We start from the raw sequence: 24,776 nt of genomic DNA on the forward strand, positions 1-24,776 counted from the left end.
AAACGTGGTTCCAGAGCAGATCCAGGGATGAGGCCAGCCCCGTGCTCTGTTAAGGGAAAGCTTCAGTGAGGATCTCAAGTTGAAATAGGTCACAGGAGGGAAGGTGAAACCAAAAAGGTTGTGCATGAAAACGTCCAAATCGATTTACATCCCCAACTCAGGTGTTCACGTACTCACTCAACAAACACCGATGGAGGGTCTGTGTGCTGGGGCACCTGTTGCCTCAGCAGCCTCCCGAGCCCTCCATGAAGGCCCCTCCTCTGTCTTTCTAGCACATCAACCTGGTTTGTCTTTTTAAAAATGATACCTTTATTGAGTGCAATAACCTGCACTATTTAAAGTGTACAATTTGATGAGGTTTGACACATTTACATCCGTGACCCCCAGAAGTTGCCACAGTGCCCCTGTCCCGGGACGCCGCCCTGCCCCAGGCAGCCCCAGATCTGCTTTCTTTCTTTCTTTTTTTTTTAATATTTTATTTATCTATTTGAGAGAGAGAATGAGATAGAGAGAGTATGAGAGGGGGGAAGGTCAGAATGGAGAAGCAGACTCCCTGCCGAGCAGGGAGCCCGATGCGGGACTCGATCCCAGGACTCCAGGATCATGACCTGAGCCGAAGGCAGTCGCTTAACCAACTGAGCCACCAGATCTGCTTTCTGTCACTAAGCTCCCCTGGCTTTTCTAGAATATTACATAGATGCCATCATACGATGTACACTCTCTTTACTCCTCATGGTTCTTTCACTTAGTGTAACTATTTTGAGATTCATCCATGTTGTTGCCAGTGTCTTTTTTGCTAACCCATTGTATGGATGTGGATCAGTCGGGGGGCCCACTTGCTTGTCAGACATTTGGGTAGTTTCCAGTTTGGGGCTATTACAAATAAAGCTGCCGTGAACATTTGTGCACAAATATCTGTGTGGACATGTGCCTTCTTTTCTGTTGGATAAATACCTAGGAGTGGAATGACCAGATCGTAGGACTAGATCCGAGGTGTGCTTAACTCTGAAAACACTTGCTAAACCACTGTCCAAGACAGTTGCACACAACAGCAGTGGACGAGCGTCCTGTTCGCCGTACGCACTCCCGTGACCGACTTCTCCACGTTGATCTTGCATCTCGCTGAGCTCGCGAAGATGATTAGTTCTAGAGGCTTTGTTTTTCTAGATTACATAGATTTTCTACGTAGATGATCCTGTCATTTACAAATCAAGACCATTTTATTTATTTCTTTCCCATCTGTACCACCTTGAACCTCCAGTACAATGTTGAATAGCAGTGAAAAGAGCAAATCCAATGCCTGGTTCTGATTTTAGGGGAAGCTTTAGCATTAGTCTTTAACCATTAATTATGATGTCACCCATAATGTTTCATCACGTTGGAGAAGCCTTTTTTATGCCTAGTTTTATGAGTTTTTTTTAAATCAGGAATGGGTGTTGGGTTCTGTCCAGTGCTATTTCTGACTCTGCTGAGATAATCTTTATGATTTTTCTTTTTGTTAATACGGTTAAGTTACAGGGGCACCTGGCTGGCTCCATTGGTTAAGCATCCGACTCTCGGTTTCAGCTCAGGTTGTGATCTCAGGGTTGTGAAACTGAGCCCTGCATCAGGCTCTGCACTTGGAATTCTCTCTCTCTCTCTCCCTTCCCCCCCTACCCCCGCCGCGCATGCTCTCTCTCTCTCTCAAATAAATAAGTAAATAAAATCTTTAAAAAAATATATGGCAAGTTACATTAATTGATTTTCAAATGTTAAACCAAATTTGCATCCCTGGGATAAACCCCAATTGATCATGATGTATTTTTATGTTGTTTTTATATTGTTTATATTGTTGCTGGCTTCATGGAATGAGTTGGGAGGCTTTCCCTTCTCCTCCCTCTTCGGGTAGTATTTGTGGAGAATGGGTTTTATTTCCTTCCTAAATGTTTTCTTAGTCATCTCTACACCCAGTGTGGGGCTCAAACTCACCACCTTGTGATCAAGAATCTCACGCTCCACCGACTGAGCCGGACAGGGGCCCCCTCAGTAAATGTTTTGTAGAATTTCACAGTGAAGTCCTCTGGGCATGATGTTCTCTTTGTGGGAAGGTTTTCAACAAAAAGTGCACATCATTCAATAGGCATATTCAGGCTCTCTATCTCTCCCAGAGTGAGGTCTGGCAGTTTGTAATTTCCTGTGAATTTGTCCATTTCATCTAATGTGTCAGACTTTTTCGCATGAAGTTATTCATAACATTTCCTATCATTATTTTCACGTGTGTAAAATTTGTACTGGTGTGGCCTCACCCCTTCCATTTATCAAGAGTGTGTCTTTGATTCCAGATCTATCTTCCTCAAGAAACAGCTTTTGGGTCATTATTTTTCTGTTTTCTATTTCATTGATTCCTAATGTACCCTTTGCTATTTCTCTTCTTCTGTCTACTTTGGGTTTCATCTGTTCTCATCTTTTCTGGCTAAGCTAAGGTCGTTGGTTTGCGACATGTCTTTTCTTAGATAGGTGCTACACATTTCTCTAAGTGCAGCTTGAACTGCACTCCAGATAAAGGTTTGGTTTGGTTTGGTTTTTTTCATGCTGTATTTTCATTTCCATTTAGTTCAAAATAATTTTTAATTTTCTTTTTGTTTTTTTCTTCAATACATGGAAAATTAAGAAGTGGATTATTTGGTTTGCAGACATTTGAGAATTTTCCAGATAGTTTTTTGTTAGCAATCTCTAATATAATTGTAATGTGGTCAGAGAACATTCTTTTGATGACTTGAATTATTTTGCATATGTTGAGACTTGGGCCCAGAAGATGTAAAATTCTTCTATAATTATCAGTTAGGCCAAGTTCGTTGGCAGTCTTCTATGTCCCTAATTATTTTCTGCCCACTTTTTGAATCTAATATTGGGAGAGGAGAATGGAACTCTGCATATAATTGTGGATTTGCCCATTGATTATGTGTCATTAGGTTCATGTGCATGTCCTTTATCAGTTTGCTTTTATGAAATGATCTTATTTAACCCTGGTGATATTCTCACTGTGAAATCAACCTTGTCTGATATCAGTATAGCCACTCTAGCTTTCTTCGGATGAGTGTCAGCATGGGATACCTTTTCCCACCCTTTGACTTCCACCTATTTGTGTCTATATGTGAAGTGTGTTTATGTGGGTAGCATTGAGTTGAATCTTGCTATTTTACCCAATCTGGCAAACTCTGCCTTTTGTTTGTTTGTTTATTTTTAGATTTTTAAGAATTTATTCATCTGAGAGAGAAAGTGAGAGAGAGAGCACAAGCAAGAGGGAGGGTCAGAGGGAGAAGGAGAAACAGACCCACTGCTGAGCAGGGAGCCCCATGTGGGGCTCAATCCCAGGACCCTGAGATCCTGACCTGAGCCAAAGGCAGACGCTTAACCGACTGAGCCACCCAGGCATCCAGCAACCTCGGCCTTTTAATTGGGATATTTAGACTGTTTACATTTAGTGTGGTTATTGATGTGGTTGGGCTTATACCATCATGCTATTTATCTTTTATTTGCCTTGTCTGTTATTTCCCCCTTTTCTGCTTTCTTTCTTTTTTTAAAAATTTATTCCATCTGTCTCGTTTGTTGCCTTATTAGGTGTAATGCTTTCTTAGGTTATTTTAGTGATTGCTTTGGGGTTTTTAACTGGCAATGATATGATACCGTCTCTGTGCAGTAAAAGAGCCCTACAACCCTGTATTTTCACTTTCCCCTCCCAGGCTTTGCACCCTTGTGGTCATATATCTTACTACGATATGATTCATATGATACAAGCCCCACAATACACTGTTGTTATTTTTTGTTTTAAATAGTTCATTGTCAGGGTTCCTGGTTGGCTCAGTTGGCAGAGCCTGTGACTCTTGTTCTCAGGGTTGTGAGTTCAAGCCCCGCATTGGGTGTGAACCCCCCAAAATTTTAAAAAATAAATGGCTGATTATCTTTTAAAGAGATTTAAATAATAAGAAAAACATCTCTTATTGTTACTCATGCAGCTACTATCTCTGGTGCTCTTTAGTCTCCTTCTTCTTATTTTATCATCATCATCATCATCATCATCATCATTATGTGTGTGAGTGTGGCTTCAGGTTTCTGTCTGGTGCCCAGAGGATGTCCTTTAACATTTCTTGTAGTATGGATTTGCTCATGATTAATTATTCCAGCTCCTTCTGTCTGAAAAAGTCCTAATTTCATCTTTGTTTCTAAATGACATTTTTACTAATAAAGAATGCAGGTTGGCAGGTTTTCTTTTTTCAGTATTGTAAAGAGATTGCTCCACTGTTTTGCATGCATTGTTTTCATCCAACAAGACATCAACAGAACATCCTTTTCTTTGCTCCTGTATACAAAACTTTTCCCCTGGATACATTTTGTTTTATTTTATTTTTTTTAAGATTTTATTTATTTGACAGAGAGATAGAGAGTGCACAAGTAGGCAGAACGGCAGATAGAGGCAGAGGGAGAAGCAGACTCCCCGCTGAGCAGGGAGCGCAACACGAGACTCGATTCCAGGACCAGACACTTAACCAACTGAGCCACCCAGGCGCCCTACATTTTGTTTTAAGAAAGACTTAAGTATTTGAGAGAGAAAGAAAGAGAGCATAGGGGGAGGGGCAGAGGGAGAGAGAATCCCAAGCAGACTCCCCACTGAGCGCAGAGCCCGACATGGGGCTCAACCCCACAACCCTGAGATCATGACCCGAGCTGAAACTAAGAGTTGGACGCTTAACCCACTGAGCCACCCAGATGCCCCATCCCCTGGATACTTTTAAGCTATTATCTTTATAACTGTTCTTCAGCATTTTGAGAATGATGTACATGCTTCAGTGTAGTTTTCTTCATGCTTCTTGTGCTTAAGTTTTGTTGAGCTTTTGGGAACTGTGGGTTTATGTTTTTCATTACATTTGTAAAATTTCTGGCCATTTTCTTAAGATACTTTTTCTTTCTCACCAGCACTTCCTATCCTCTGGCAACTCCAAGTCCACCTGTAATTCACCATGTGGAGTTGCCCAATGGCTCACTGACACTGTTCATTTCTCTTTTCAGTCATTTTTTGTCTCTGTGTCTCATATGGATAGTCTTTATTGCTATGACTTCAAGTTCGCAATTTTTTCTTGCACAATATTCCATCAATCCCATTCAACATATTATTTATCTCAGATGTTTTAATTTTCATTTCTAGAAGTTCAGTTTGAGGCTTTAAAAAATCTTCCATGTCTCTACTTAACATATGCAGTCTTTCCTCTAGCATCTTGAACATATGGAGTATTGTCTCAGTAAGTGTGCCTACTAAGTCTCACCTTTGTCACATCTGAGTTAATTTTGATTGATTTCCCCCCACATTATGGGTTTTAATTTCTTGCCTCTTTTCATGCCTAATGATTTTTGGTTGTATGTCAAACATTGTGTATTCTACATTTTTGGGTGCTGGATAGTTTCATATTTCTGTAAATATCCTTATATTTCTTTCTGGGATGTACTTAAGTTACTTGGAACTTGTATAATCCTTTTCGGTCTTGTTTTTAAGCTTTGTTGGACTGGACCAGAACTACATGTAGCCTAAGGTTGATTTTTCCTTGCTACTGAGGCAAAACTCTTCTTTCTACTCTAACTGATGCCCCTCAACTTAGGAGGTTCTCAATGCTGGCTGTCAGAAACGGGCGCTATTCCCACTGTTTGTGGGCTCACCCTTCTGTGTGGCTCTTCCCCTAAGTTGGGTGTGGCAGCCTACAGTCAGCTGAAACCTCTGTAGATCCCTGGGATTCCTCTCTGCACAGCTATTTCCTCTCCAGGATTCTGCCCTGCGGACTCTGGCCACTTGCCCTCCTGGGACTCCCTGCTCCATCCCCTCAGCTGAGGGAGACCTCTGGGCACTGCCTGGGTCCCAACTGCCTACACTAACCCTGGAAATTCTCTCCAGGCAGGGAGTAGGGACGGTCGTAGTCTCCCTCATTTGTTCCCCATCTCAAGGATCACTGCCCTTGCTCTGTAATGTTCTGTGTTTTGGGTGCTGTTTTTCACATATATTTATCTCTGCCTTTTTTTCTTCCCTGTTTCAGGCGAGAACATGTGAATCTGGTCCCTGTTACTTCATCTGGAGCAGAGGCAGAAGCCTGTACATCAGCAGGTTTAAATTTCCTGCCAAGCACTTTCCACCACCTGAAGCGTTTCTCAGTCATTACACCTGCTATGAAGATGCCATCTCTTAGTAGGGATGGGGGCCTTGTCCTCCTGGCAAAACCCCACATCTCTAGCCCCTCTGACAGAACCTGGCACAGAGCCAGGGAGCAGCCTGTCATGGTTGAAGGATAATATGAAGAGCAACATATTTTGGGGGGCTCACCTGTGCCAGGCAGGTAGGAGACAGAAATTCTTGTAATCTCCATGATAATTCTGTGGGTCGGATTGTGGATGGGGGAGACTGAGACAGAGAAGGTGGCCAGTTGTGTTAAGTCTCTGTTAAGGGGGCAGGATTTGAACCAGTTTGGTATTTCAGGTCAGTTGTCATGAAGGAGCAGTGGGAGCTTGCCAGTGCGAGGGCTTCCTGGAGGAAGTGGCCTGGGCTGGACATTCAGGCAGGCCTGGCTCCCACCTGGGGAACCCCAAAAAGATGGGCCTGAGGGCTGGGCAGTGGCGAGGCCGGGGAGGGGAGCTGGGTGCCCTTTGGTGGGGGCCACCTCGTTCGGTGCGCCTGCGTCAAGGAGCAGCGTGTCCCGGAACAGGGAAGTGGGCCAGCAGCACTGGACGCCCCAGGGTAGCTCTCTGGCACCCTCCCCACCCAGTACCCACTGGGGGGCCATGCCTCCTCTCCCCCCGGCCTGGGGCCGCTCGTGGGTCCATGCTTCCTCCCTCCTATCCATCTTATCCGCCACACTGCATTGGATTGCCTCTCATTCAGCCCACTTCCTTGTTTCTGACCTCCCCCCACTTCAGAGCCACCTTTTCACACACCTGCCTTTGGCGGCCTGCACACCTGTTGGAGGTTTTCACGCTCCAGTTGTGTCTCCTCACAAACCTGTTTCTGAAGTCTGTGGCAGCCTTGGAGCCAGCCGAGACCCCCTCCGCCCACCTGCCCATTCTGTCCCAGAGCACCTGCCCGTGACCCCCAGTGCCAGTGCCCCCTCCCCTGTCTCAGGTGGGCCCTAAACCAGCTCTCCTTGCTTCCTCCCCATCTGCAGGGCCTGAAGCAAGTGCGAGAGGGCTACTCAGGTCTGCCCTTTGGGCCCTCACTCAGGGTGCAGACAGGACAAGGTTGGCTGGGCTCACTTCTACCCATCCATGAGGTGCCTACACTGGTCTGGAGACAGGATCTGCCTTCTCACTTGCTTGGGAAGGGTGGGCAGTCTGGGCCTTGATAGGCCCCAAACCCTGACTGTTGGCACTCCCTCACCCAGCTCTTCTCTACCTTGGGAATGTTGGTCTGTAAGGCCTCTGTAGTTTCAGTCTTCCCTGGAAGGCTTCCTGGAAGAGGGGACTCCTAAGCGGAGTTCCTGTTGGAGCAGCATGGATAACAGTCCAGAGGGGATTGAGAGGCTCCTGCATGGGGTGGGGGTGGGGTATTATTTTGGCCAGAGTTTGTGGGGGGAGGGAACGTGATTGGGACCCAGGCATCCAGGGCCTCAAGGGTCATGGGGTTTATGTTGAGGGCACTATGGAGCCACGGCAAGATCATGGTTGTATTTTAAAATGATGATTGTCCATTCCGGTGAAGTGACAGTGGAGGGGAAGCCGAGGAGAGCCTGGCCCCGTCTTCAGATCAGAGAGGATGGGGAGGAGGCCCTGGTGGGTGAAGGTGTGGGAGGCGGGGCAGAATGTGCAGGTGCTGAGCAGGGCAAGGGCAGCTGGGGCAGTGTGGAGAAACAACCAGGAAAGCTGGACTCCAAAACACGTGGTTTCAATCCTGGACATGCTGATTGCCCATTGGGAAATCTTGGGCGAATGACCTGCCTTCTCTGTGCCTCTGTTCCTTCATCTGCATCAGGTGACAGTAAGGCACCTGCCTGCCTGTGAGGATTAAAGAAGGCGCGATGGGTGTTGGTCTCTATTACTATTGTTAGTGTCCTTGGGGTTACCAGTGACAGGTGGGCGGTAGAAACATACTGCCTTCTGTCCAGGCTGCGGGGTGAGCCGGGGCGCCGGGGCAGAACCTCTGTGCCCCACTTCACCGGAGACTTGTTCCCTTCTCCCGGAGCCACTTGGGAACAGAGCTGGGTCTTAGATCTCTCCACTGCTCCCAGCGGCTCCCCGGGGACGTGGATCTCGAGGCCCGGAGAGATCTGCGGCCATCCTGTCCGCCCCTCCTGGGCAACCAGGAGATGGCCTAGCTGCGGTCAGGGCTGGCCAGAGGTCGGGTGGCCGTGGGTTCGATCGCGGCCAGCTCTGAGGGTACCAGGAGTGCTCAGGCACGGTGGGTGCAGGTATGGGGTGCGCGCCGCCGCACCTGGGGGCGCGCGGGGCAGGGCGGGGAGCTGCGGGGCGGGGTGGGGTTGGGGACCGGAGTGGCGGGGGGCCAGGCTGGGGTGGCGGGGACAAACGGGCCGGGGGCCGGGGAGGCGTGGCGTGGCGGGGGTGGGATGGGGGCGGGACGGGGGCGGGGAGGGGCGGCTGGGCTGGGTGGGGCGGACAGGGGCCGGGGACCGGGCCCAGCCCGGGGCGGGCGGAGGGCGGGGGCTGGGGGCGGGGCCGCGCCCCAGGGAGCCGCCCCGCCCGCAGGCCGCCCGCACCGCGAGGGTTAAGATCCAGAGCCCGGCGGGCGGGGCAGGCGCACGCGGATTGGGGGAAAGTTTGGGCGCGGGGCGGGCACGGGGCGGGCGCGGGGCGAGCCGGGGCGAGCCGATTGGAGGGAAGTTGTGTCGGGGCGGGGCGCGCGGCGGGCTCGGCGCTCGCTCCGGGAGAGTTGACAAAGCCCCGCAGGGAAGGACGCCTCGCGGCGCGGCGCCCCGGGCCCCTCGCCCTGCCGCCCCGGGACCCCGGCCCCGGCCTCCAGCCCCTGGACTCGACCCCTCCGCCCGCGCTGCCTCCGGACTCCGGCCTCGGCGCGGGTCCTGGCCCGAGCCGCCCGCGCCCAGGTAGCGCCGCCCCGTCCCGAGGCCGGGCCCGGGGGCGCGGGGCGCCGGGGTGAGGCGCCCCGGGCGGCGATGACCGCGCAGCGCGTCCCGCGGGCCCGGCCCTGAGCCCCGCTGCCTGCCTGCCCCGCCGAGGTGAGCCCCTCCGCGCCCGCGACCCCCGGGGGGCCGACTGGGAGGGCCGACCGGGGACGACCAGGGTCCGGGGTCCGGGATCTGGCCGGGGGCTGGGAGGGTCCGAGTCCCGGATGGCCGGGTGCGAGGCCGCCGGGCACCGGCACGCGCCGCCGCCGCCCCTGCCGAGCCAGTGGTCCTGTCCGCGCCCCGCCCCCGCCCCTGCACCCCACGTGGGCCCCCCCCCAAGCGCAAATTTGTCCGCTAATGGCGCAGGCGATTATCTGCGCGGCCGCCGGTGTTGTGTGTCCCGCGGGCAGGGCCCGAGTTACAAGCGCCAGGAATCCAGACGGTGTTTAGAGACGGGGGGCGGCGGGGGAGGCCGGTAATTAGTGTAAACCCTTTGTCTGCCTTTGATACCCACGGTGCTCCCCGCCGCTGCTTCCTCCGCCCGGAGCGCTGGCAGGGAAGGCGGGGCGGCCCGCACCCCGATCCCCGCAGCCGGCTCCGGCGCCCTAGGCTAAAGGGTGGCGACTCCTGCCCCGTCCGCCAGTGACCGACCCTCAATACCTCCAGGTCCGGACAGGCCAAGATGACGCCCAGCCCCACGTTGTTGCTGCTGCTGCCCCCGCTGCTGCTGGGGGCCCTCCCGCCGGCCGCCGCCGCCCGAGGTGAGTCCTGGCGCCCAGCCCGGCGCCCCGGCCTGCGCCAGCGCCGCCCCTTTCCCTCCCGGCCCTGAACCCTGCCACAGTGCCCTGCTGGCGCGCGTGCCTGCGCCCCGCCCCTACTGGCCCCGAGCTTGGCGGGTCTTCTCACCACTGGGCCCCCGGGCTCACCCCCAGGGTACACCCCCCTTTGCCCATGGGGTGCGCCAGCTCACCCTTAGGGCATCCCTAGCTCACCACGCCCCTCCCCAGCTTATCTGTAGGGTCCCGCAGCTCATCCCCAGATCACCACCAGCTCACCCTTGGGACTCCATGCTCACTGAGTGGGCACACCTCACCCACAGGGCCCCTCTCACCGAAATATCACCCCGGCTCACCTGTGGGGCCCCACACTTGCTGGCAGAATGGGCTCTGGCCCCAGTCCCCTCAGGACACACACACATCCATATGTATCTGAAGTTGAGGGCAGCTGGTTACCCTGGGGATTTTGGTGGGGTAGGCTGTTTGTCACAGTGGACCCATTTAGGCCCCTGGGAACCTGCAGAGACCCCCATGGTGGCCAGGATGGGGTTTGGGGACAGTGGGGACATTGTTAGTGTCTGGGACTCATGACCCAGCCCTGTGCCCTGAGCTTGCCCATCCCTAGAAAGTTAGAGGGTAGGGGCTGGGGGAACGTGGAGTTGCTGCATGGTGTAGGGGGTAGGGGCTTGTCTCAAGGCCCACCCAGAGGACCACCTGCTTCAGCCTGCATATACTGTGTGTCGGCGTGTGCCATGCCAGGACGTAGATGCATGCTCACACACCTGATGTCCAAGTAGGCAGGCCTGGAATGTCTCCTGAGGGACCCTTGCCCCTGTACGCAGCCCCAGCAAGGTACATCCTTGGCTGGCGGATGATGGGACATACGTGTTCACGGACTCCCGCCCGCCATATTCTGTACTGGCTTCTCCTCAGCTAGGCGGGCCCTTTGGCCAGGCCAGCCCTTTGGGTGTGTTGACCACTCAGGAACGTCCCTGCCCTGTCCACCAGTCCTCTGAGGCTTTGCACCCCTCCCCCCGCCACCCAGCGGGTACACCGAGCCCAACCCGGCCTTATATGGGCACGTTTGGGTGTTGGGTGGCAGGCGGCAGCCCAGGTGGGCCTAATGCCACAGTACCCCCCCGCCTGCCCGGCTGGGGACTGGCCCGCTGGCTTAAGGGTGGGGGCTGTCCAGGCGTGGCTGGGCCTGGCAGTGTCCTGGGCACGGCGGGCACTCAGGTCATACCCAGCAAGGCACCCCCCCCCCCCCCGCCCCCGGTGGCCGGCAGCCTGGATTCTGATTCCTCTTTTATCTGCTTGGACTCCCCTCATTTCCACACCTGCCTGTGCTCTGGCTACTCAGCCAGCTCTGGAGGCCGCTGTCCTGGCCTGGTCATTGGCTGGAGCCCACCGCAGAGAGGCGGATGGCAGTGATGGCAGTGGGCGGCAGGGCCTGCCTCTGTGCCAGGGGGCCCTGGAGGGGCCGCACCCTCCTCTGTTCCCCTCCGCCTTGGCCTGGGGACTGCGCCTGGTCTGCAGCCCCAGCCTTCATGCTGGCTGTGCACCGCCCTAGCGGCCGCAGGGACCTGAGAGCTACTCTGCAAGGGCAAGGACCTGTGTGGCTTTGGGGGGTGGGGTGTTGGGGCCCCTGCTCCTGAACTGTGCTGGCTTCTGCTTCAGGCCTGGCCTTGAGGGGCACGGCCACTCGGTGCGTCCGGCTCTGTGGGTGAGCAGACCGAGCGCCGACTTCCTTCAGGCAGGCAGAGCGGTGCAGAGAGAGCCGGGCTGTTTTCTGAAAGCTGTCCTCCCCATGCGTCATGCTTTCTGGAGTCAGTGCGTCTCTAGACTCAGATCATGTTTTTAAAATTCCCCTTTCTGGAAGTTTCACAATCATGGTGGGTTTGTCTTAAACAGCTTTTTCCAAATTTGAGGGAAGATAGGATTCGGGTTTCTCACAGTGGGAACTTGAGAGGTTCCAAATGACATACCCTTCCCAAATAGCTTTAGAAGAACTTGTGGAAGGGGTTGTCCCGTTTGAACTTTTCCAAGGAGGATGCGGTGGACAGGTCTCTGAGCAGCCCGCCCTCGAGGTCACCTCCCTGTCCTCTGAACCCTGCTGGCCTGCCCTGCTAGGGCCGAGCGCTGCCCCCACAGGGCTGGGTGCTGGCCGCTGGGTGCCCCACTCCATGGGGATGGTGCCTTCTTGCCATGCGGGCTGTGTTGGGAAGGGTCCTCCAGTGTGTGTGATTCAGCCGGAGGGCTGTCGTGGTGTGCGTGTGCGCTGGCTGACCTTGGCCTCTGGCCAGGTTGCAGGGGGCCTTCCCCCCAACCCCTCCGGGCAGCGGCTGCCCAGTGCGCACCCCCAGCTGAGGTGGATGTGCGGGAGTTGGGCCCAGGCGCTGTGAGGTGGGGATGCAGGCCAGCCGCCCCATTTATGTCTCGGGCCCCACTCCTGGAAGAGAAAATAAATCACTGTCCCCTCTGGGGGGAGGAGGGAGCTGGGAACAAAGTCGCCTTTGGCTGGGCCTGGAAGCTCCTACCGCAGGCTCCTTCTTCATTGTGCGGGAATCAATGGGCCTTCAACCCCCGCCCAGTGCCGTGGGGAAATGTTGGTTTTTCCCAGCACTGGCCTCAGCCTCTGGCTTGGGGTTCAGGCAGTGCTAACCGTGCTCGCGGAGGCAGGCGTGGTCCTGCAGGCCGGGGGCCTTGCTGCTGGCCGTTTCCCTGCTGGTGGCTGGCATTCTGTGCCTTCCCAGTGCCTGCGGCCCTGGCATGTCCAGGTGACAGCCTCCATGGGCAGGATCAGCACGTGGAGGGGAGGGTGTGCCCAGGCCACTGTCTCCAGACCCCACAGACGCCGCACCCCGTGCTGCCGCCCAGTCTGCCTGCCATCTTCCTAGTGGTGGTCACTACATGCTCCTGGCCAAGGCCCGTGGGTGTCCAGTGTGGCTACTCTTGGGGCCCGAGGAGAGCAGGGGCCACTGCCCTGGGCTAGTTCAGGCTGGAGCCGCAGTGAGGCTGGCCCCCAGTCCACGAAGGCTAGGGGAGGGGGGGGTGAGGGCCTGGGGAGAGGCAGCACAGTCCGGGAGGAGATGTGGGTACTGGTCAGGTGAGGAGAGGAAAGGCCTCCAGGTGGGGGAATAGTCTGGGTAGAGGTGGGCCGGTCACATTGACTGGGGTACGCATCCTGGGGCCACGGGTGCCTTGGTGTAGCTGGATTGGGGGCCATGAGTAGGCACAGGCCGGGACTGGGCCGAGAGGCTGGTTGGCTGGGGTACAGGGAGCAGGGGCTGGGGGCGTCCTGGGGGTGGGCTTCCTGCCCCCAGTGAGTGGCTGGGGGCAAGGCCTCGAGGCTGGAGGGCCTGGGGGGCCCTACGCACCCTTCGTCCCACATGGCCCGGCCCCCTTGGGGAGAACCAGCCTGAGGCAGGGGCTTCCAGGACTGTCCCTGAAATGCTGGAGACAGTGTGGCAGGGACGGTGCTCCAGCCTCAGGCCTGCTGACCCCCAGGGCTTCCCTTCTTGGCAGGAAACAATGGCTTTCTTCCCCAGTTTGCTAGAGATTTACACAAGCCCTGCACTGTGAAGAAATAATGGGGCCTGGGTCAGCAGGCAGTGGGGGAGGGAGCTGGGCCCAGCTCTGGCCTGGGCCCCCACTGGGCAGTGATCCCCTCCGACTCCACCGTGCTGAGCCCCAGGAGACCCAGGGCCACCGGCCAGTGCCCCCTGCACTCTGTAGCGGCCGGCCCATTCTGGCAGGGTCCGCGGGCTTCTCTGTGGAGCCCGGGCAGCAGGTACTGTGTGCGCCTTGAGCTGGGTAGCCTCACCCTGCAGGCTTCAGGGACCTCAGGGGTCCCAGCATGCCAAAGCCCCATGCCCTTGGGTCTGTCCGCAAGAAGCTGGCTGTGGGCCGACGGCCGCGGACACGGGGGCTGGGTGGAGCAGGTGTGGGTGGGAGCACGGGGCTCTGTGGCCCGGGACTTGCCCAGGCTGCCGGGTGGGTTGGGCTGTCCAGCGCCTAGGCCCTCACAGGAAGGTGGCACCTTGGTGCCTAAATGCCGGCCTCTGGCCCCGGAGCCCCGGGGCCCCGGCTCAGGAAACACCCAGCCATGCAGGTTAGAGGCCGCAGCGGGCGAGGCCTGCGGGTGGTTTGGGCCTCTTGTCATGTTACCCTGTCCCTTGGGTACAGCGCCAGCATGGGAGGGAGGCCCAGGGGACCGTGCCTTCTTGGTTCCTTTGCTGGGACTGGGGCTGGGCCCCTCTGGGGAGCCGGTGGTGCTGGACCAGTTCTAGGTGCAGGACGTTTTGTGAGGTGGGGGATGGGTGGCAGGTGTGGGCAGGGGTCCGCTCGGAGTCTGGCAGACTTGGCAAGCTCTGGATGCAGCCACCGGGGCGTCCAGCTGAGCCCTCTGGGTGGGTTCTGTGGCAGTTCCTGTGGGGACCCCTGGGGCAACAGCATGTCCGGGGACGCTCTGTGGCTCCCATGTGTGCAACGAGGAGGAGCCCTGGTCAGGGCTCTGCTGGAGGTCCACCTGGGGGCTTCCCGGGCAGGGGACGGACCTAGAGGGCCCCACCCAGCCTGTTGCCTTACGTCGTGCTGCTGGGCAGTGGGTTGGACAGGACAGCCCAGCCAGCTTGCTTGCTCGGTGGGTCAAGCTGTCCCTTTGCTGCGCCCAGAACGGCTTGGTTTCTGGGGCAACCACCTGCCCTTCGGGTCCTGCCAGTTCCATCGCAGATCCCGTGGGTCCAGCCCCCAGGGGCCGCCCTGGGCCTGCTGGTGACTAGGAGCCCGTGTGTGTGTGTGTGTGTGTGTGTGTGTGTGTGTGTGTGTGCGCGCGTGCGTGTGTGCGCACATGTACCTGCGTGGCTCAGAGCCAGGGCAGAGGCTCCCCTGCCTCTCATGGCCGCCCTGCGGTGGTCATCATCTGTGCCCCCTCTTTTTGGCCTCCCTGCCTCCTAGGCCTTCTTGGGGAGGGCACTGGCCCCGGGGCCTCCGTGGCTGGGCCTTCCCAGCTCCGCCCCTGCACCAGTGTTTGCTCACCGTGGGCATCAGCACAGGGACCCCCCCGCTCTCCCAGAGAGTGCCCACCTGCCCTGCCTGGTCCAGGGTGTCCAGCCAGGCTAGGCAGGCCCTGCCTCCCCTCCCTGCCCTCTGGTCAGGCCCTGTCACACTGTCCTTTGAGTCTTCTTTCCAGGCCACTCGCCTTCTCCAGGAGGGGGGGGCTCTGGCGGCTCCTGGCTGGCATCCAGAGTCACTTCACGGCCAGTCCCAACGAGGTCAGCCTGACGACCACCTACCCCCAGCTGGAGGGTTCCTTCCGGGCTGGACATTTCTGGGGCTTCTCAGGGTTGACTGGGAATGGAGCCAGCCCCCATGTGCTGGCCCCGTGGTTCCTGCACCTCTCGCTTCCACCTGTGTCCATGGCCCCAGTGTGGGCGCTGTGGGCTGGTATGGGGTGAAGCCCCCGGCACATGGGGCCCCGGGGAGGGGCAGTGCCTGGTCCAGCTCCTTGGGAAGGGCGCTCAGGGTCAGCAGGTCACGAATGCCTTGGGCAGTGGAGGGAGGCAGAAGCTGACATGTGGAATGCCCCCCCAGCCAGGCCCTGGACAGACCTGAACAGAGCAGGGCCTTGGGTGTGGTTCAGACGTGGTTCACCCGAAAGGGGCACCGCAGCCCCCGGCGGAGGGCAGGGAGGAGGGGGTGTTGGGAGGTGCATCGGGAGGGGAGGGGCAGTGCAGAGGCCATGAGGGTTAGTGAGGTGCGGGGGCTGAGCTTCGGGTGGCCCCGGAGGGTCTGTGAAAACTGCATGGGATAGGCTGCAGTTGGGGTCATGTTCCTCTACCCCCACACTGTGTCACCTCTCCGTCCTTCCCAGTGGCCCTGCCCCCTTCAGCCCTCCTAGGGCCCACTGCGATGGGAGGGGCATCAGCTGAGGTTCCAGTGGAACCTGGTTTTGCTAAACCTTGGGAAACGGTGCTCTCAGCAGGTAGGGCAAGGGGGTCTCTGGTGTGGGGAGTCTGCATCCACTGTTGGGGTATGTCTCTCTGTGTGTTTATGTATGGGGGACTGTCTGTGGGTTAGTGGGTGCATCTGGGGGACAGTGTCTGGGGAACAGCCTGTGTGTCTGGGGGACAGTGGGGGACAGCCCATGTGTCTAGGGGACAGTGTCTGGGGGACAGTGGGAGACAGCTCGTGTGTCTGGGGGACAGTGTCTGGGGAACAGCCTGTGTGTCTGGGGGACAGTGGGGGGCAGCCCATGTGTCTAGGGGACAGTGTCTGGGGGACAGTGGGAGACAGCTCGTGTGTCTGGGGGACAGTGTCTGGGAGACAACCTGTGTGTCTGGGGGACAGTGGGGGACAGCCCGTGTGTCTGGGGGACAGTGTCTGGGAGACAACCTGTGTGTCTGGGGGACAGTGGGGGACAGCCCGTGTGTCTGGGGGACAGTGTCTGGGAGATGGCATGATAGGGTGTATGTGTGACACCTGAGTTCCGGATGGCGGCTGGGAAGCCTGGCTGTGTAGGCTGGGTATGTGGGGTCTTCCGGGTTGCTGCCCCCTGAGCCCTCCTGGCACCCCCACTCCTGGCCATGTTTTCACAGCTGTTGGGGAGGAGGGTGGGAAGGAGGGAGGAAAGGGGGTGTAGTGACCCTCTGTCTGCTACCACCTTGATGCTCAGCCCCCTTGAGGGGTGAGACCCAGCCCCGGCCTCCGTTTGCCCCCATGTCTACCCCCTCCATGTGGCTGTCCACACCCTGCCCATGCCCAGAACTGCCCAAGGCTGTGGCTTACAGTGTGTGGAGGGTTGAGGGCTTCTTGGAGGAGGTGCTCGTGGGGAAGTGCAGATGCTGGCTGAAGGACTCCAGGGGCTGCCCCAGAACTGGTGGGAACCTGGCTGCCCCCCACCCCCGACCTGTACGCCCTCCAGCTGCCTCAGCTCTTGCCTCAGTTTGCCTCTGGCTGAGTGGATTGGACACCTGACCAGGTGGAACAATGGGGGCTTGTCTTTCCCAAGCTAAATATAGAGCCGTGGCAGCCAAGCTGGCAGCCAAAATCCCCAGGAGTCTGGGGGGGCTCCCTCTGGTGAGCCTGCTGGGGTCTCTGCAGAGGCAGGGGTGGAGGGGGCAGGGCAGGCCTGGCCCAGGGGGAGGGGAGGGGGCTGTTTGCTTTAGGATAAGGCTGGCTCTGGCTGGGGCCTCTGGCTGCCGCCTGCCTGTCCCCTGTACTGTGTGCCGGCCGGCCCTCTGGGCCACACTTCCGGTCCGTCTGGTGGTCACTTGGCTCTGTCCTCCTCTCTCCTGCACAGTGGCCTCTGAGGCCCAGTAGATGCCCCCCCACCCCCCCAGCTCCTCAAACTCGCCTGCCTGGTGCAGGGAGGTGGCGGGGCTGGGGGTGCCCCTCCTGCCCCTCCTGCTCCCGCAAGCACTGTCCGACGGGTCCTCTGTCTGTCCCTGACGCGGGCTTCTTCCGAGGCGGGGGCTGTGCTGGCCGGGGTGGGGTTGGGACAGGCAAAGCCCTGGGAGAGAGGGACCCCGTGCTAGCCCCTGGCACCTGCCAGGTGGTTTTTTGGGTCTGTGTGCACACGCAGGTGTCAGCCTTGGAGGCACTGGGCAGGCTGGGGGGCGGCCCCTCTGAATAGTGGCATTGCAGGCAGAGACAGGTGTCGGACGGTGGCGGCCTGGGAGTGAGGCCGGGACCCTGTGCACTGGGGGCCTCAGGAGACCCACTTGTCTGTGGGCCCTGCAGCCTGTCCCCCTGCAAGTTGGGGGGTGTCTGGGGGCCCCATATGCAATTGAGAAATTAGGGAGTAGTAGATCTCAGCAGCCCCTTCCTGGGGCACTGGGGGCTGGTGAGGAGTGCAGGGATGGCCTGGGGCCCATGTTAGGAGCCCCATGGCAGGGGTGGGGGGACCCTAGCAGAGGCAGAATATGGGTGCAGAGAAGAAGCGTTCCTAGGGGTGGGCTCAGTGGGGCAGGGTGGGAGAGCAGGCAGGAGCTGGGTAGGGCCCTCCCCCACAACCTCTAGCTCCCTTTTTGCTTTTTGCTTGTGGCCATGGAAGGGCCTGGTGTTGCTGTGTCCCCCGCTTCCCTGTTCCCCCAGCAAAGCTGGGCCCCTCCCTGCCTGGACTCTGGGCTGTCAGCTCCCTGCATCCAAATGGGGACCGGCCCCACCTCCCCTCAGCGCCTGCAGACCAGTGGTGCTGGGCTGTGCTCTGCAAGGGTCCCCTGGGGGTGGGAGAGGGCGAGCCTCCAAAGAGCCTGCGGAAGCACTCTGGGTCCTGGATGCAAAGGCCGGCCACAGAGCAGCTGGTGATCACGCGCTGAAGAAATACCGGCTGGTTGTTAGGGACACGTGCTGCCCTCAGGCCCCGTAGTGACAGCATCTCCCAGCAGCCAGCGCCCGGCGCCTCCGGGAGGCCAGGACGCGGGATGCTGGCCCTCCTGGCCTGAGTGGCCGCACTGTGGGGTGAGTGCCCCCGACCAACAGCCGGAGGGCAGGGTCTCGGGAGCTGGGCCCAGCCAGGACCCTGGGAAGGGCAGTGGGGTGCCCGGAGCCGCCTCTCCTGGTCTGAGGGAACGTGGGTGGGGTGAGTGTAAGAGCTCAGCGCCCTTGTGGTCACCCCATGGTGTAGGAGCTGCAGTGTGGGCCAGGAGGTGGCCCCACCTCTCTCGGACACCTGCAGTGTCCTGCCCAGCGGCTGGGCGTGCCCGCTGTCCCTGCACCACAGAGGCACTGATGCTGGCTGTGGCCTGACATGGCTGGGAGTGGGTTTCTTCCCGCCGGTGACTTGGGCTTCTCCCATTGGGGGACAACGGGCAGGGGGCTGCCAGCCAGATGGGAACCTCGCTGCTCGCCCTCTGGCCCCAGGGCCTTGGGGTCCTGCCGGCCCACCATGCCACTCCGCCCAGCCTCCTGGTGTGCTGAGGCTGGCATCGGGGAGGCCCTCAGCGGGGCAGATGCAGACAGCCACAGACATGGGCCACATGGGCCACCAGACACGTCTGTTCGTGCTGCATGGACTCCCTCCCGTGCACCTTGCCTACGGGAGGCCGTGGGGGGCTGTCCTGGCTCGCCTGTGGACGTGCATCCTGGCTGAGCCACTCCAGCCCATCTGTATCCTGGCTCCTCTGTGACGGCACGTACAGGGAGTTGGGGTGCCTGGTGGGCAGCGGGTTCCGGGTGAATGCTGACCACCACAGTCTGGGAGCAGGGCCCTGTGCTCCAGACCACACTGCCTGGGCTGGGCAGGTGTAGGTGCGTGGAGTCCCAGGTGGTGACCCTACGGGGAACACCCCCCTCCCCTGGCTCCCAGCATGCATGCCTGCCTGCACTCCTGACCACCTGCCACCCCCTCCTCCCTGACTGAGCCCTCTGACCTGCCCGCAGGTCCCCCGAGGATGGCGGACAAGGTGGTTTCGAGGCAGGTGGCCCGGCTGGGTCGCACCGTGCGGCTGCAGTGCCCTGTGGAGGGCGACCCGCCGCCACTAACCATGTGGACCAAGGATGGCCGCACAATCCATGGCGGCTGGAGCCGCTTCCGTGTGCTGCCCCAGGGCCTGAAGGTGAAGGAGGTGGAGCGGGGAGACGCCGGCGCCTACGTGTGCAAGGCTACCAATGGCTTTGGCAGCCTCAGCGTCAACTACACCCTCATCGTGATGGGTCAGTGACGGCCACGCCGGGGCTGTGCCATGTGGGCCCTGAGTCCATGCAGCCTGGGGAGCGGACCTTCCCTCCCCACTGCTGCCAGGAGGACACCCACCTGCCAGATCTCCTCTGAGCCCAGGACAGGGCCTGACCTCTGTGGTTACCACCCCCAGGCCTGTGCCTTGGGGTCCCCAAGCTCTGCTGACAGGGAGACCAAGGCTGGCTAGGGGGCAGCAGGAGTGGGCACGGGGAGCCCAAGGGTGGTGGTCCCACTAAAGGGCCGGCTGGGCAAGCTGGCGGCCTTGGCGTCGGCTCTAACTTTGAGGCTCAGATTTCAGAGTTCAGAGGGGCCGCCAAGGGCCTTCTGTTCTGTTCTGCCTCTGGGGCCCGGGCTTGGGGACTGGCGGGGTCCCCAGCTACACACCCTCTGCACGCCTGGCCCTCCCCCATGGGCTCCCCGGGTGGGTCCCTGGGGGCGGGGCTCCCTGGCAGTCACGCTGGCCCATCTCTCAAAGCAGGAGCGCTTGACCTGTGCCACCCCCTCCCTCGGTCCCCGGCTGGGTGGAGGCGGCTGTCCCGGGAGGGGCATTCCTCAGCCTGCCCCACCCCCGCTGGGCCCCCTGCTCCGGACTGTGGGATGGGAACACTGCTGGTGTCCCCCCACTGTCCTTTGAAAGGGGAGGATGAGGAGGCGGTATGCGAGCCATGTCAGCTCACCAAGGCCTCGGCTCCTTGATGTGGGCTAGGGTTACCGCAGCTGCTGGGCGGGCCTGGCCCCCTCCTCCCACTGGCCCTGCAGACCCCCCGGAGCCGGGGGGGGCAGCTCTGCTGGGGTCACCTGCACCCAGGGAGTAGGCTGGGCAGGCAGCTCTTGCCCGGCTGTCTCTGGGATTCTGAGATGTGGGCGTGCCTCCAGGGGCTCCCATTTGTGTTTCTAGAGCTTTCCCAGCTGGGCCCAAGGCTGGGGCCTGGGAACCAGCCTGGGGTCAGGGTGGGGACTGCTGGGGCCCCTCTCATGTGCCCTCCTCTCTGCAGATGACCCTGGTGCAGGAAGGGAGCGTCTGGGGCAGGACGGCTCCTCCGGGGGCCAGGAGGATGCAGCCAGCAAGCAGTGGGGTGAGACCCTCCTCCGTGGGTGCGGGTGGGGGCCCTCCCCCCCGGTGCTGTGCTGACCTCTGTGCTGGCCGCCCTGCAGCACGGCCCCGCTTCACACAGCCCTCCAAGATGAGGCGCCGGGTGATCGCCCGGCCAGTGGGCAGCTCCGTGCGGCTCAAGTGCGTGGCCAGTGGGCACCCGCGGCCCGACATCATGTGGATGAAGGACGACCAGGCCTTGACAGGCTTGGAGGCCGGGGAGCACAGGAAGAAGAAGTGGACCCTGAGCCTGAAGAACCTGCGTCCTGAGGACAGTGGCAAGTACACGTGTCGCGTGTCCAACCGCGCAGGCGCCATCAACGCAACCTACAAGGTGGACGTGATCCGTGAGTGCCGGGGCTGTGGGACCGTGGGGGGCTGGCGGTGCCCAGGGGTGGCGCTAATGTCCATGTCCCCGTGCAGAGCGGACACGCTCCAAGCCCGTCCTCACGGGCACGCACCCCGTGAACACGACCGTGGACTTTGGGGGCACCACGTCCTTTCAGTGCAAAGTGCGCAGTGATGTGAAGCCAGTGATCCAGTGGCTGAAGCGCGTGGAATACGGCGCCGAGGGCCGCTACAACTCCACCATCGACGTGGGCGGCCAGAAGTTCGTGGTGCTGCCCACGGGCGACGTGTGGTCGAGGCCCGATGGCTCCTACCTCAACAAGCTGCTCATCACCCGCGCACGCCAGGACGACGCCGGCATGTACATCTGCCTGGGGGCCAACACCATGGGCTACAGTTTCCGCAGCGCTTTCCTCACCGTGCTGCCAGGTGTGTGCGCCCCCCCACGCCCAGCTCCCGCCCCGCGAGGCCACACGCCGGCCTCTCGCAGCCTTTCCTGGGACCCGTGGCGACATTCCTCTCCCCACCCCCTTCCTGGGCCTCTCTTGCAGACCCCAAGCCTCCAGGCCCACCCGTGGCCCCCTCGTCCTCGACCACTAGCTTGCCGTGGCCCGTGGTCATCGGCATCCCGGCCGGCGCCGTCTTCATCCTCGGCACCGTGCTCCTGTGGCTCTGCCAGGCCAAGAAGAAGCCGTGTGCACCTGGGCCCGCCCCCCCCATGCCTGCGCACCGCCCTCCCGTGGCCGCCCGTGACCGTGGTGGGGACAAGGACCTTCCCGTGCCAACCAGCCTCAGCACTGCCCCTGGCCTGGGGCTGTGTGAGGATCTTGGGCCTCCAGCAGCTCCCCAGCACCTGCTGGGCCCGGGCCCATCTGCTGGGCCCAGACTTTACCCCAAACTCTACACAGATGTGCACACGCACACGCACACACACACGCACTCACACACACACTCTCACGTGGAGGGCAAGATCCACCAGCACCAGCACATCCACTACCAGTGCTAGACGTTGTGGCCATGCGGGGCGCCGGCCCACTCGCGCTCTGGGTGCTGTGGGGGGGCCCGTGGGGGGCAGGCGGGCGGGCAGGCTTGGGGCAGAGGGCCGCGGAGAGAGTGGAGCCCAGGCAGGAGGCACAGTCAGCACCCCGGGCGCCCTGGATGATGCACACACGTGTACGACATACCTCTGGGGACACACACACACACACACACACACACACACACACACACACACACACACACACACACACACACACACACACACACACACACACACACACACACACACACACACACACACACACACACACACACACACACACACACACACACACACACACACACACACACACACACACACACCCTCAGACTAAGACGCCCTGGGGAAGGTCTGTGTTTGTAACTTTGCAGTGTGCATGTAGCAGCGGGCTAGTTGATGAAGGAATCCCTTGGCTCCTGTAAGGAGGATTTCACAGGGGCCATGGTCAAGCCGCCCCTCCCCGTGCCTGGCAGGAGGTCTGAGAGGCACCCTGGCTTTGCAAACCAAAACCCCCCGACCCCTGTCCCATGCTGGCCTCCGTGTCCCTGCCCAGGCCTCCACGGGCGGCTGGCTATGTCTGCCACCCCCTGTCTGGGCGTCCAGGAGTCCCCCAATCCCTTGGGCTGGGAGGTCAGGCAGAGCAGTCCAGGCCCCTGTTCTGAGAGGCGGGAGCTGCCTGGGGGTGACCCTGCCCCATCCAGCCTCCCACTGCCAGAGAGAAGGGCCCTTGATATTTATATTTAAGAAATGAAAATAATAATATTAATAATGCTGGAAGGAAGGTGGCACTGCAGACCAGGCCTGTCCTCAGGCCTGGGACGCACCTGGCCTGCTGGCCAACCGGATGGCCACCTTGGGGCCAGGCACCCATCACCCCACTGCCTGTGGCAGCCCCAGACCTCTGTAATTTTATATAGAGTTTGAGCTGAAGCTTCGTATATTTAATTTATTTTGTTAAACAAGAAAATGTGCATCTTCTTCCATTAAGCTGGTGTTTCTGCCTTTGGCTTCTGTGCATGTGCACGTGTGCGGGCCTGAGGCTGTACAGGTGTGCGTGTGCGCGGGCCTGAGTCTGTACAGGTGTGCGTGTGCGCGGGCCTGAGTCTGTACAGGTGTGCGTGTGCGCGGGCCTGAGGCTGTACAGGTGTGCGTGTGCGCGGGCCTGAGTCTGTACAGGTGTGCGTGTGCGCGGGCCTGAGTCTGTACAGGTGTGCGTGTGCGCGGGCCTGAGTCTGTACAGGTGTGCGTGTGCGCGGGCCTGAGTCTGTACAGGTGTGCGTGTGCGCGGGCCTGAGTCTGTGTGCCAGGCTTGGGCTCCAGCAGTCCTGTCATTGGCCCGAGGTTCTGGGGCTGACACCTTGGGGTCCCAGGGCCTCATCAGCTCCCCTGAACTGAACTCAGGTAGCCGTGTTTGGAGCACTGACTGACTCATGCACCTGCAGGCATCTCCCTAGTTAGCTAGAGTCCTGCACACCTGGCCCCGTGGGTATCCCCCACCCTACCAGTATGGCCCCCCATGGCCCTCAGTGCCGGGCTGTGGTTTCCCTGGCCACACTCTGGGGGTTCAGCTGGTGGCCTTGGAGGGCTGGGGCCTTGTTGTCACCTCCGTCATGGTGCCTGCTGCCTGAAGGGCACAGTCCCAAGTCTGCCAGCCATTACCAGGTTATGAACAATGGTCTCAGTCTCCAGCTGGGGACACTGAGGCTGGGGCTTGTTGCTTCTTAAGAAAAGGCAGATGATGTGATTTTAGCAAAGCCACCTGTGTGAGGTCCCCAGAGCCTCAGAAGTCTGGCTGACGGGGCAGGGCACTGTAGGGAACAAGGATAGGTCCTGCCCAGCCGTACAGGCCAGGGCAACTGACCCTCCTACCTGGTACCGCTGGTTCCCTGCAGCCAGAACTCCCCAAGGTCAGGGCCAAGCTTCCCCCGTCTCCCTTTTCCCCAGCTGAGGGCAGGTCTGGGAACCCTCGCTTCTGCTGTCCCGGGACTAGGCCCCAGCCTCTGGCCCTCTTCCTCTGGGCCCCCTGGCCTCTCCAGGATGGACCCCAGTCTTTCTGTCCCCAAGGAGCCAAGGGCTAGCCCCGAGGGAAGGCCCACTGGGGTGATCCTGACCCCACAGGCAGTGACCGAGTCTGGGCAGGGCTGGTGACCTCTGGGTGATGGAGGCCACCTTCAGTGGACGTCATGGGAAGCCCAGTGTGGGAGCTCTGCTGGAGCAACCAGGGGGAGCTGTGGGGGCTTCAGGCAACCGCAGCTGGTGACCAGCAGATGTTCCCCAGACAGGACAGGCTGTGGGGGCTGGTGCCTGGGTGCGTTTCGGTCTGAGGTGGGGGCGGGATGGAAAGAGCCTTGGGTGGTGGGGAGAACTCGGGCTACAGGACATCCGTAGTCCATGGGGTTGGAGCAGTCCCCACCTGCACCTGAGAGGGTGCAGCCCACCTCTCCCCCCAGACCTGCAGAGGTGCCGGTGCCCTTCCCAGCTGAGGTCCGGTGTGTCTGCCCGGGGTTCACATGGGAACGCCCTTGTCTTCTGCCCCTTCTCAGTTCTGATGGTTCCTCTCTCAGGGCCAAGACAGACCTGGCAGGCCCTCGGTCCTGGCTCTCGCTGAGACCAACAGCCCTGGGGTCCACACCCCCTAGACCCCTTTCAGGTGTTCCGAGGGGAGGCAGGCACTGAGGGACGGGTGACTCTGTGAACACGTGGGGACCGTGTCTGGTCCCCCCAAAGCTCTATGCCTTCATCACCACACCCT

At 59.5% G+C, this 24,776-nt stretch overlaps 1 protein-coding gene across 2 annotated transcripts; it reads left to right on the forward strand.

Moving 5' to 3' along the window:
- Positions 1 to 8,918: 8,918 nt before the first annotated feature.
- On the forward strand, positions 8,919 to 23,011 carry FGFRL1 (fibroblast growth factor receptor like 1). Of its 2 annotated transcripts, none has more exons than XM_027600731.2 (7): positions 8,919 to 9,200; positions 9,756 to 9,850; positions 19,247 to 19,519; positions 20,540 to 20,620; positions 20,700 to 20,984; positions 21,061 to 21,414; positions 21,537 to 23,011. In XM_027600731.2, the coding sequence occupies exons 2-7, from the start codon at positions 9,772 to 9,774 to the stop codon at positions 21,989 to 21,991; spliced, it is 1,527 nt and encodes a 508-aa protein (XP_027456532.1). In that variant the 5' UTR covers positions 8,919 to 9,200; positions 9,756 to 9,771; the 3' UTR covers positions 21,992 to 23,011. The 2 variants fall into 2 exon arrangements, with proteins under 2 accessions (XP_027456532.1, XP_027456533.1); XM_027600732.2 differs by lacking the exon at positions 8,919 to 9,200 and adding an exon at positions 9,467 to 9,564.
- Positions 23,012 to 24,776: the final 1,765 nt, after the last annotated feature.

The sequence above is a fragment of the Zalophus californianus genome, chromosome 2 (assembly GCF_009762305.2).
Source record: "Zalophus californianus isolate mZalCal1 chromosome 2, mZalCal1.pri.v2, whole genome shotgun sequence".
In the NCBI taxonomy this organism is placed as follows: Eukaryota; Metazoa; Chordata; class Mammalia; order Carnivora; family Otariidae; genus Zalophus; species Zalophus californianus.

Bases quoted from the DNA above. Each gene is read 5' to 3' on its own strand.
- FGFRL1 (XM_027600731.2), top strand. From the start codon at position 9,772: ATGACGCCCAGCCCCACGTTGTTGCTGCTGCTGCCCCCGCTGCTGCTG. The intron at 9,851-19,246 runs GTGAGTCCTGGC...ACCTGCCCGCAG, and splicing joins GCCGGCCGCCGCCGCCCGAG to GTCCCCCGAGGATGGCGGAC. The intron at 20,985-21,060 runs GTGAGTGCCGGG...GTCCCCGTGCAG, and splicing joins CTACAAGGTGGACGTGATCC to AGCGGACACGCTCCAAGCCC.